General features: G+C 35.8%; 2 protein-coding genes across 4 annotated transcripts; one reads left to right on the top strand and one right to left on the bottom strand.

The window, feature by feature from the left end:
- Window positions 1–68: 68 nt before the first annotated feature.
- Window positions 69–2,289, top strand: LOC135141524 (endochitinase). The gene is made up of 9 exons (XM_064072706.1): window positions 69–214; window positions 262–431; window positions 479–644; window positions 690–912; window positions 967–1,090; window positions 1,141–1,338; window positions 1,385–1,678; window positions 1,728–2,006; window positions 2,059–2,289. The coding sequence occupies exons 1-9, from the start codon at window positions 163–165 to the stop codon at window positions 2,188–2,190; spliced, it is 1,638 nt and encodes a 545-aa protein (XP_063928776.1). The 5' UTR covers window positions 69–162; the 3' UTR covers window positions 2,191–2,289.
- A 39-nt stretch (window positions 2,290–2,328) lies between these two features.
- On the bottom strand, window positions 2,329–5,000 carry LOC135141523 (double-stranded RNA-specific editase 1-like). 3 transcript variants are annotated; one of them, XM_064072703.1, is made up of 7 exons: window positions 4,913–5,000; window positions 4,261–4,521; window positions 3,787–4,200; window positions 3,602–3,740; window positions 2,883–3,548; window positions 2,504–2,834; window positions 2,329–2,447 (listed from the first exon to the last, which is right to left on the bottom strand). In XM_064072703.1, exons 2-7 carry the CDS (start codon window positions 4,502–4,504, stop codon window positions 2,349–2,351), a joined length of 1,893 nt encoding a protein of 630 aa, XP_063928773.1. In that variant the 5' UTR covers window positions 4,505–4,521; window positions 4,913–5,000; the 3' UTR covers window positions 2,329–2,348. The 3 variants fall into 3 exon arrangements, with proteins under 3 accessions (XP_063928773.1, XP_063928772.1, XP_063928774.1); XM_064072702.1 differs by having other exon boundaries at window positions 4,871–4,996; XM_064072704.1 differs by having other exon boundaries at window positions 4,261–4,366; window positions 4,871–4,996.
- Between the last annotated feature and the right edge of the window lie 6,092 nt (window positions 5,001–11,092).

The raw sequence follows: 11,092 nt of genomic DNA, 5'->3' as shown, positions 1-11,092 counted from the left end.
CAGTTTTATGATTCTTGAAGACGTCTGCTGTCTCTTGGTCGATGACACATAAAAAACGATCAAGATCTACCGCATATAAAAGTTGAAGGAGCGCCAGGACTAACGTTTATTCAGGCGGTTGCGTGCGAGGTGAGACTTAAAGTTGCCGGGATTGAAGCGAAAATGAAACTTATCGCAACCACGATAACATTACTGGTGGTACTTCAGTCGTTAGGTAAGTACCTAAACCCTACAACCCCATTTGTGATTTGTACCACCTAGATGCCACCCCTGCGCGAATCGTATGCTACTTTAGCAACTGGGCTATTTACCGTCCGGGCATCGGAAAGTACGCACAAGAAGACCTTCCAGTAGATTTGTGTACCCACATCGTGTACTCCTTCATTGGTGTTAAAGATTCCGACTGGAGCGTCCTCGTCATCGACCCCGAAGTAAGTACCTTCACGTTCGTTTACAAAAACTAACCCGCTATGTTTAGCTGGACGTTGATCAAAATGGCTTCCGCAATTTCACCGATTTGAAGAAGGCTCACCCCAAAGTCAAGTTCCAAATAGCAGTGGGTGGCTGGGCCGAAGGTGGTTCCAAGTACTCGGCAATGGTTGCCGAAAAATCCAGGCGAGACGCGTTCATCGGGAGCGTAATTGGTAAGTTTGACTGACGTTTGAACCACCACTTCAACACCGTTTTAGCTTTCATGAATCAATATGGGTTCGACGGGTTCGACTTGGATTGGGAGTACCCAGGAGCGGCTGATCGAGGCGGTAGTTTTAGCGACAAGGATAAATTCTTCTACTTCGTGGAAGAGCTTAGGCGAGCGTTCGACAAAGAAGGAAAAGGCTGGGAAATCACTATGGCGGTACCTATTGCAAAATTCAGGCTCCAAGAAGGGTACCACGTTCCTGAGTTATGCGAGTAAGAGAAAAGTCGTTTGATTGTAAACCAATTTTAATTGTGCGTTTTCCGAAGATTGTTAGATGCCATTCACGTTATGTCGTACGACTTGCGTGGTAACTGGGCTGGTTTTGCTGATTCGCATAGTCCTCTTTACAAACGTCCACATGACCAGTGGGCCTACGAAAAACTAAATGTCGTACGTAGCTGTGTTTTTGTCGTCATACTTTTCTTAAGAATTGTGTCTAGAACGATGGACTACAACTGTGGGTCGACTATGGCTGCTCTCCCAAAAAACTAGTCGTAGGTATTCCCTTCTATGGAAGAACTTTTACTCTTAGTGCTAGCAACAACAACTACAATCCTGGTACTTACATCAACAAAGAAGCCGGAGGTGGTACCCCAGGTCCCTACACTAACGCAACCGGTTTCTTGGCCTACTACGAGGTACTTCCATCTGTTGTAGTTGTACGTTCTAACCCCCGAATTCTAGATTTGCCCCGACATTTTGGACAAAGAAAGCGGGTGGACCAAGAAATGGGACGAACACGGCAAAGTTCCTTACGCCTACAAAGGCAACCAGTGGGTGGGCTACGAAGACCCTGAGAGCGTCCAAATCAAAATGGACTTCATTAAATCCAAAGGGTATGGCGGTGCTATGACTTGGGCCATCGATATGGACGATTTCCACGGGCTTTGTGGTCCCAAAAACCCACTCATCAATATTCTGTACGCAAACATGAATTCGTATTCGGTGCCCGAACCCACAATTACCACGACCCCAAGGGTACGCTATAATAACCATTTTGTAGGACACGGTACATTGTGTTTTTCAGCCTGAGTGGGCACGACCTCCAAGTACTGCGTCTGCTGATGGTTCTAAACCCGTTGTGACGACACCGAAACCCGGGCAGTGGGTTCCAGAGCAGTCGACGTCTACTACGAGGAGAACCACGACGACTACTACCTCCGAAAGACCGGCAAGTACCGCAAGTACCACGACGGCGGCGAGTGCGCCACCCAGTTCCACGCAAGGTTCTTATAATGAAGTAGACCAGTCTGTCGAGCAGAAAGAATGTAAACAGGATTTCATGCCCCACGAACTCTGTGACAAAGTAACGGTTTGATGCAAGTTTGTTATTTGGTAATAATGGGTTATGTTTTTAGTACTATCGCTGCGTCCACGGGAAACCCACTGAGTTTTCGTGCAGACCTGGAACTGTCTTCCACACACAGAGCAATATTTGTGATTGGCCACAACACGCCGATCGTGAACAGTGCAGAAAGGTGGAAGAATAATTTGACTGATGACAAATTACTTAACTTAAGTAGGGTTACTATAGTTTTAAGGTTCGTTCACTACGTATTACATTTAATAAATGATTTTTTTTTATAAAATGACCACTTTTATTTGTATAAAGTAAAAAAGCTGCGAAAGTACAACGAATTGTTCATTATTACTTAACCAGTTGGAACATGTCTTGCTCTGTAGGTTTCGAAATCCATGTACCCAAATTTGCTTTGATAAATGCTTCATACAGACGCGTTTTAGCCACCTTTTATAAACAAAACATAACTTAGATTTTATAGACTGTAGTAAGTAGGTACCAACCTGGTACGAAGACGCTGCTTCTTTGATATCGCCGTACGTTTTCAAAGATTTGCTTTCGACTTCCGTTATGCTAAAAATCTTTCCCCTGGTGTTCATAAACTTGATCATGAATTCTCTTTTGCACAGTTTCGAATTTCCACCTTCAGGTTTGCCCGTGTTGGTCCTAACAATTTCTGGTTGAGGACTGGATAGACACCAATTGATTGACAGTCTTGGAGATTTACCCACGTCTCGAGTCTGTCTTGAAGTTAATAAGAACAACGAAGGTTTGTTAAGTTGAAACAGATTCGGAAGACCTGTAACCTCACTTTCTATTCTTCCACAAATCGCTCTAAAATCTCGTTATTTTTTCATTTATTACAAAAATGTTGTAACTTACCTGTATAAGTGCGTTTCGTGCATAAGACTTCCTAAAATAATGGATTTCAAGTAAATCGGTTCTATAAAATGTGATAATAAAGCTCCCTGAAGTCCTACAACATTCCACTTACAAATTTTATCGGAACAAGACATGGTCAGTAAATTTTCTCCCCCTAAAATTCCATCCCATGTTTGTAAAGCAGAACGATTTTTAATGCTAGTTCCTTCTGAAGCCTCGATTTTGACACGCAACTGTCCCCTAATACTTCTATTACAATGTTTATTTTCTTGTTTACCATCAAAAGGACAAAAAATTCTTGCATCACCACAGGGTGCCGTATTAATGTATAGGTGAAATTGAATCCCATCCTTCAATTTATACCCGTTTCCGTCTTTACGTAAAGTAAAAATCGATTGATGTTGTTTTGAACCAGCTAAAAGGTCAAGTTGGTCGTAGAAAAAATTTATCAGACCCCTTCTTGATAAAATTTCTGCATGCATATCGTTTAGAGTTACTCCACTGAGACTAATGTGCTCGCCTGGTATACACTTAGTTCCTGTATTAACTGAAATTACTTTACAAGAAGATAAATTGTCTTTTTGCATCATCACAATGCCAGCAAGAACTTTGAAATTAGCATGATCCGAATTTCCCATTAAAGTTTTAAACTTTTCGTGAACTAGTCTACAATTATATTGTTGTTATTCTATTAGTGAAGTAAACGTGGCTTTTCTCACCGGCCTATATAATCAGCTTTCTTCTGACCATCTGAGACCGAATCAGAAGGTTCTTTAGTCAAAGGATTCTTCAAAATCGCCGTAAGTTTAGCTAACGCAGCAGCAGCTGCAGCTTTTTTGGCAACTTTCTTACTGGTACCTAGAACACAAACCGTAGTACCAAAACCCACAAAACCAGAACTCACCAGCTCCAGAAAACTTATGTTCCCCGATTGTAATGGTAATTTTGAACCCGATTTTGTGTTCTTGGCACGTGTAGATGGAATTTGGGTACAACTGGTTTAGAACCATCGCAGGATTCTGGACTTTCTTGTTTTTGGTTTTGGTTTTAGTGGGGGTAGTTTTGGGTGGATTGGTGAGGACGTGGACAGCAGGTTTAGCAGCATTGGTCTTAGCAATTTTCTTGCTACTTCCTTGTCCACAGTAAGTGAGACCATCCACTTTAATTCTGGCAAAAAACGTAGCAGCATGTATTGGTCCAGTTTGGTCAACTGTGTACTTTAAGCCAGGTCGCAGTTCATTAAGAACGCATATAGGGTTATCAATATTTTTTGTTTTATGGGGTTCCGTTTTTGCTTTTTTCGTTGGCTGAGTTGCATCTACCAAAATATATAGAAACAAAGTAAAAGGATTTTCTGAAAATCGAAATAAAAGCTCACCTGAAGTTGTTTCCTTTTTCTTTTTGTTCTTTGAAGATGTATTTGTTGCTTCCCTGTTTTCTTGCTGTGCTTCAGACTGATTTTTCATAGCGGATGCTATCTGGTGCTTAAAAACATTAAAGTTGTTGTTGTAGTTTTCTAAAGTTTTATCAATTTTGTCTAATTTTTGTTTAAGTTGACTTGTTTCTTTCAAAATGCGTTTTAGAATGGCAGATACAGAATTGTTAGAAGACATTTCTAACATGAATGGTGAAAAAAAATCTGAAATCAAAAAAAGAAGTCCTTTGAAACAGTGAAAATATGGTACTTATAATAATAACGTGCTTGTGTAAAAGTAACTTGAAGCAAATTTCACTCGTCGAGGTCAAGTAAGATATTACTGGTAACGATAAAAACTTAACGGACTGATTCTTGTGTTCTGACTGTATAAACTAAATCTGTAGTAGTATTGTTGAATATATTTTGCCCTAAGGTACAATATTTTCGTCTCTTCTGGTACCACTACGTAATCAGGGATTTTATGACTAATGCGCATAAGTTACTGAGATGATTCTTATTTCAAGGCAACTATAGTATTTATATTTAGTCTAATGATAATGGTAAAACTTACCTGGGATATAAATTAATTTCTTACACGAAATTCGGTACTTACACGGTTACACGTACTCAAAATAAGCGAGCACGACTGAGCGTGTGAAAGCATTAAACCGGTTGGCGACAATGAAATAATGTGAGTGACCAGCTGATATCGTCAAATGCGGGGAATCCCCTGATTACTTTAATGAAGTAAAAATTTTTGACAGATAAACCCTATTATCTATTTATTTTGTTTGATACATGGTTTTCGACCTCGACATTTATTCGATAATCATTGATCAACACAATAATTTCACCATCCTCATGGACCCCCATTATAACGGGACTCTACATTTGTTTGAACAGTTACAGATCGAAGAAAAAAACATGTCCATATATAAATGGAAACAACGGAACTTTTCTGTTACATATTTTTTTAAATTCTGAGTCAACGAACGGTGACGGACTAGTGCCGCTGAGACACGCCTTGTCGATCTTGACAATGAGGCTTTTACACCACAAGGGCGGTTGCTCGGGCGCCAGCTCCCTCCCTAATACTATTGTAAAATGTTTCCTAATCTATTTTCTGACAAGTCTTTATTATCCAATTTTGATTTTTCAAAAACAAATCTATTTCAGAGTATATTTATCACTATTTATTTTGTTGTCATTCTGTAATTATTTTGAAAATCCCTGTTAAAAAACTCATTAACACGACCCAAAATTTTTAGCGTTAAAAAAAGGCATAGGTTATCTGAAAATTACCCCTTTCTAACAAAATTTAGTGTCTGGTTTGCGGTTAAATTGATTTGTAAGACGCTTTTTGACCTACAAGATACATCTAAAGACAAACAACATCCTATATATGTATATATTTGTATATATCTATAATTTTGAATGTTGTGTGAGGACTATATTTTTAGGTCCGAACCAAGGGGATAAGTAAATTTAATGATAATTTTTTTCAAATGCGTTATCGTCAAGCGTTCTGTTAAACCGCTAACCAGTGATGGCATTTTCAGTTTAAATTAAATAATCTAGAATAAGTGAGGAGAGGGTTGTAGTTATTCTTGGATTTTACAGAAAATTCGACACCAGGATTTTTTAGTTTGTTTCTTTACGTTGTGGACGAGGTTATAATTATTTAGAACTGTGCGCAAAGTTAATAAATAATAGGAAAAAATCAAAACTATCGAGGATTAAGACTAAAAAACTGATAAAAGGTAAGAAAAAAAAAATAGGTGACATTTTAACTCACAGATTACGCTTCATTCCTTCATATTCTTCATTAAGATTTCTAGGATCTAGACTTTTTAGTTTTATTGATTTTGTCCACTATAGTTTCAGTAAGCTCTCTAAACTCTTTAGATCCTAGACGATTTAAGTTCTCTACATTCTCTAAGCTGTCTATCGTTTCTAGGTCCTCTATATTCTCTATACTTTGGACATCCTCTCACCTCCGTATTTTAAATTCTCTTTAGATTTTCAAATCCTTAAATTATCTAAATTTTCTAAATTTCCAAAAGTCTCAATTTTCTCTAAGATCTCTAGGACGTAGACTTTTTGATTTTATAGTTTTTCTGAGCTCTCTAGTGACTCTAGGCTCTTTAAAGTTGTTATGATTATAGACGATTTAAATTCTCTAGATTCTCTCAGCTCTGAAACTCCCTAAATTCCGTAAACTCTTTAAATTCTCTACAGATTTTCTCTGAATTATCTGGACCTTCTAGGTTCTCGAAAGTTCCCATTTTCTCTAAAATGTCTAGAATCTAGACTTGCCAGATTTTATAGATTTTCTGGGTTTTCTAGGACACTGCAGGCTCTCCAAAATCTTCTGACTCTAGAAAATTAAAATTTTCTAGTCACTCTAGATTCTTCATGTTCTGCAAACGATCTAAACTAGTTAGACTCTTAAATTCTCTCTAGATTCTCAACTCCCTAAATTATCTTGGCCATCTATGTTCTCTAAAGTTTCCGTTTTTTCTAAAATTTGTAGAATCAAGACTTCTTAATTTTGTATATTTTCTGAGCTCTCCAAAATCTTTAGATTCTATACGGTTTAAATTCTCGAGATTCTCTATAGGCTGTGTATAGTTTCTAGATGCTCTAGATTTTTTCTGATCTGGAGATCCTCCAAATTTCGTAGACTTCCTAAAGTCTTCATTTTATCTAAGATTTCTAGGATCTAGACTTTTTGGTTTTATAGATTTTGTTGACTATCTAGTTTCAGTAAGCTCTCTAAACCCTTTAGACCCTAGACGATTTAAATTCTCTACATTCTCTAAGCTATCTATAGTTTCTAGATCCTCTATATTCTCTATACTTTGGAGACTCTCTAACCTCCGTACCTTAAATTTTCTCTGGATTCTCAAATCTCTAAATTATCTAAATATTCTAAATTCCCTAAAGTTTCAATTTCCTCTAAGATCTCTAGAATCTAAACTTGTTGATTTTATAGATTTTCTGGGCTTTCTGGTGACTCTAGGCTCTTTAAGGTTTTTAGGATTATAGACGATTTAAATTCTCTTCCTAAAGTCTTCATTTTTTCTAAGATTTCTAGGATCTAGACTTTTTAGTTTTATAGATTTTGTTAACTAAATATCTAGTTTCAGTAAGCTCTCTAAACCCTTTAGACCCTAGACGATTTAAATTCTCTACATTCTCTAAGCTGTCTATAGTTTCTAGATCCTCTATATTCTCTATACTTTGGAGACTCTCTAACCTCCAATACCTTAAATTTTCTCTGAATTCTCAAATCTCTAAATTATCTAAATTTTCTAAATTCCCTAAAGTCTCAATTTTCTCTAAGATCTCTAGAATCTAGACTTGTTGGTTTTATAGATTTTCTGGGCTTTCTGGTGACTCTACGCTCTTTAAAGTTTTTAGGATTATAGACGAATTAAATTCTCTACAGATTTTCTTTGAATTATCTAGATTTTTTAGGTTCTCGAAAGTTCCCATTTTCTCTAAAATGTCTAGAATCTAGACTTGCCAGATTTTATAGATTTTCTGGGTTTTTTATGTCACTGCAGGCTCTCCAAAATCTTCTGACTCTAGAAAATTAAAATTTTCTAGTCATTCTAGATTCTTCATGTTCTGCAAACGATCTAAACTAGTTAGACTCTTAAATTTTCTCTAGATTCTCAACTCCCTAAATTATCTTGGCCATCTATGTTCTCTAAAGTTTCCGTTTTTTCTAAAATTTGTAGAATCTAGACTTCTTAATTTTGTATATTTTCTGAGTTCTCCAAAATCTTTAGATTCTATACGATTTAAATTCTCGAGATTCTCTAGGCTGTGTATAGTTTCTAGATGCTTTAGATTTTTTCTGATCTAGAGATCCTCCAAATTTCGTAGACTTCCTAAAGTCTTCATTTTTTCTAAGATTTCTAGGATCTAGAGTTCTTGGTTTTATAGATTTTGTTGACTATCTAGTTTCAGTAAGCTCTCTAAACCCTTTAGACCCTAGACGATTTAAGTTCTCTACATTCTCTAAGCTGTCTATCGTTTCTAGATCCTCTATATTCTCTATACTTTGGACACCCTCTCACCTCCGTATTTTAAATTCTCTTTAGATTTTCAAATCCTTAAATTATCTAAATTTTCTAAATTTCCAAAAGTCTCGATTTTCTCTAAGATCTCTAGAATCTAGACTTGTTAATTTTATAGATTTTCTGGGCTTTCTGGTGAATCTAGGCTCTTTAAAGTTTTTAGGATTATTGACGATTTAAATTCTCTACAGATTTTCTTTGAATTATCTAGATTTTCTAGGTTCTCGAAAGTTCCCATGTTCTCTAGGATGTCTAGAATCTAGACTTGCCAGATTTTATAGATTTTCTGGGTTTTTTATGTCACTGCAGGCTCTCCAAAATCTTCTGACTCTAGAAAATTAAAATTTTCTAGTCATTCTAGATTATTCATGTTCTGCAAACGATCTAAACTAGTTAGACTCTTAAATTCTCTCTAGATTCTCAACTCCCTAAATTATCTTGGCCATCTATATTCTCTAAAGTTTCCGTTTTTTCTAAAATTTGTAGAATCTAGACTTCTTAATTTTGTATATTTTCTGAGCTCTCCAAAATCTTTAGATTCTATACGGTTTAAATTCTCGAGATTCTCTAGACTGGGTATAGTTTCTAGATGCTCTAGATTTTTTCTGATCTGGAGATCCTCCAAATTTCGTAGGCTTCCTAAAATCTTCATTTTTTCTAAGATTTCTAGGATCTAGACTTTTTGGTTTTATAGATTTTGTTGACTCTCTAGTTTCAGTAAGCTCTCTAAACCCTTTAGACCCTAGACGATTCAAATTCTCTACATTCTCTAAGCTGTCTATAGTTTCTAGATCCTCTATATTCTCTATACTTTGGAGACTCTCAAACCTCCGTACCTTAAATTTTCTCTGGATTCTCAAATCTCTAAATTATCTAAATTTTCTAAATTCCCTAAAGTTTCAATTTTCTCTAAGATCTCTAGAATCTAGACTTGTTCATTTTATGGATTTTCTGGGCTTTCTGGTGAATCTAGGCTCTTTAAAGTTTTTAGGATTATAGACGATTTAATTCTCTACAGATTTTCTTTGAATTATCTAGATTTTCTAGGTTCTCGAAAGTTCCCATGTTCTCTAAGATGTCTAGAATCTAGACTTGCCAGATTTTATAGATTTTCTGGGTTCTTTATGTCACTGCAGGCTCTCCAAAATCTTCTGACTCTAGAAAATTAAAATTTTCTAGTCATTCTAGATTCTTCATGTTCTGCAAACGATCTAAACTAGTTAGACTCTTAAATTCTCTCTAGATTCTCAACTCCCTAAATTATCTTGGCCATCTATGTTCTCTAAAGTTTCCGTTTTTTCTAAAATTTGTAGAATCTAGACTTCTTAATTTTGTATATTTTCTGAGTTCTCCAAAATCTTTAGATTCTATACGATTTAAATTCTCGAGATTCTCTAGGCTGTGTATAGTTTCTAGATGCTCTAGATTTTTTCTGATCTGGAGATCCTCCAAATTTCGTAGACTTCCTAAAGTCTTCATTTTTTCTAAGATTTCTAGGATCTAGACTTTTTGGTTTTATAGATTTTGTTGACTATCTAGTTTCAGTAAGCTCTCTAAACCCTTTAGACCCTAGACGATTTAAATTCTCTACATTCTCTAAGCTGTATATAGTTTCTAGATCCTCTACATTCTCTATACTTTGGAGACTCTCTAACCTCCGTACCTTAAATTTTCTCTGGATTCTCAAATCTCTAAATTATCTAAATTTTCTAAATTCCCTAAAGTCTCAATTTTCTCTAAGATCTCTAGAATCTAGACTTGTTGATTTTATTGATTTTCTGGGCTTTCTGGTGACTCTAGGCTCTTTAAAGTTTTTAGGATTATAGACGATTTAAATTCTCTACAGATTTTCTTTGAATTATCTAGATTTTCTAGGTTCTTGAAAGTTCCCATGTTCTCTAAGATGTCTAGAATCTAGACTTGCCAGATTTTATAGATTTTCTGGGTTTTCTAGGTCACTGCAGGCTCTCCAAAATCTTCTGACTCTAGAAAATTAAAATTTTCTAGTCATTCTAGATTCTTCATGTTCTGCAAACGATCTAAACTAGTTAGACTCTTAAATTCTCTCTAGATTCTCAACTCCCTAAATTATCTTGGACATCTATGTTCTCTAAAGTTTCCGTCTTTTCTAAAATTTGTAGAAACTAGACTTCTTAATTTTGTATATTTTCTGAGCTCTCCAAAATCTTTAGATTCTAGACGGTTTAAATTCTCGAGATTCTCTATAGGCTGTGTATAGTTTCTACATGCTCTAGATTTTTTCTGATCTGGAGATCCTCTAAATTTCGTAAACCTCCTAAAGTCTCCATTTTTTCTAAGATTTCTAGGATCTAGACTTTTTGGTTTTATAGATTTTGTTGACTCGGTAGTAAGCTCTCTAAACTCTTTAGACCCTAGAAGATTTAAATTCTCTACATTCTCTAAGCTGTCTATAGTTTCTAGATCCTCTATATTCTCTATACTTTGGAGACTCTCTAACCTCCGTACTTTAAATTCTCTCTAGATTCTATTATTATTATTCTTAAATGTCTAAATTATCTAAATTTTCTAAATTCCCTAAAGTCTCAATTTTCTCTAAGATCTCTAGAATGTAGACTTGTTGATTTTATAGATGTTCTGGTCTCTAGTGACTCTAGGCTCTCTTAAAGTTTTTAAGATTATAGACGATTTAAATTCTCTACCGATTTTCTCTAAATTATCTAGGT

This window comes from Zophobas morio, unplaced genomic scaffold, assembly GCF_036711695.1.
Source record: "Zophobas morio isolate AGI-343-1 ecotype UQ-CSIRO unplaced genomic scaffold, CSIRO_AGI_Zmor_V1 ptg000044l, whole genome shotgun sequence".
Taxonomy (NCBI): Eukaryota; Metazoa; Arthropoda; class Insecta; order Coleoptera; family Tenebrionidae; genus Zophobas; species Zophobas morio.
Note: the sequence above shows the minus strand (reverse complement) of the source record. Positions and strands in the feature narration are given on the sequence as shown.

Bases quoted from the DNA above. Each gene is read 5' to 3' on its own strand.
- LOC135141524 (XM_064072706.1), top strand. From the start codon at position 163: ATGAAACTTATCGCAACCACGATAACATTACTGGTGGTACTTCAGTCG. The intron at 432-478 runs GTAAGTACCTTC...CGCTATGTTTAG, and splicing joins TCCTCGTCATCGACCCCGAA to CTGGACGTTGATCAAAATGG. The intron at 913-966 runs GTAAGAGAAAAG...CGTTTTCCGAAG, and splicing joins CACGTTCCTGAGTTATGCGA to ATTGTTAGATGCCATTCACG.
- LOC135141523 (XM_064072703.1), bottom strand. From the start codon at position 4,504: ATGTTAGAAATGTCTTCTAACAATTCTGTATCTGCCATTCTAAAACGC. The intron at 3,549-3,601 runs GTGAGAAAAGCC...ATATAATTGTAG, and splicing joins AAAGCTGATTATATAGGCCG to ACTAGTTCACGAAAAGTTTA. The intron at 2,448-2,503 runs GTTGGTACCTAC...TGTTTATAAAAG, and splicing joins AAGCAGCGTCTTCGTACCAG to GTGGCTAAAACGCGTCTGTA.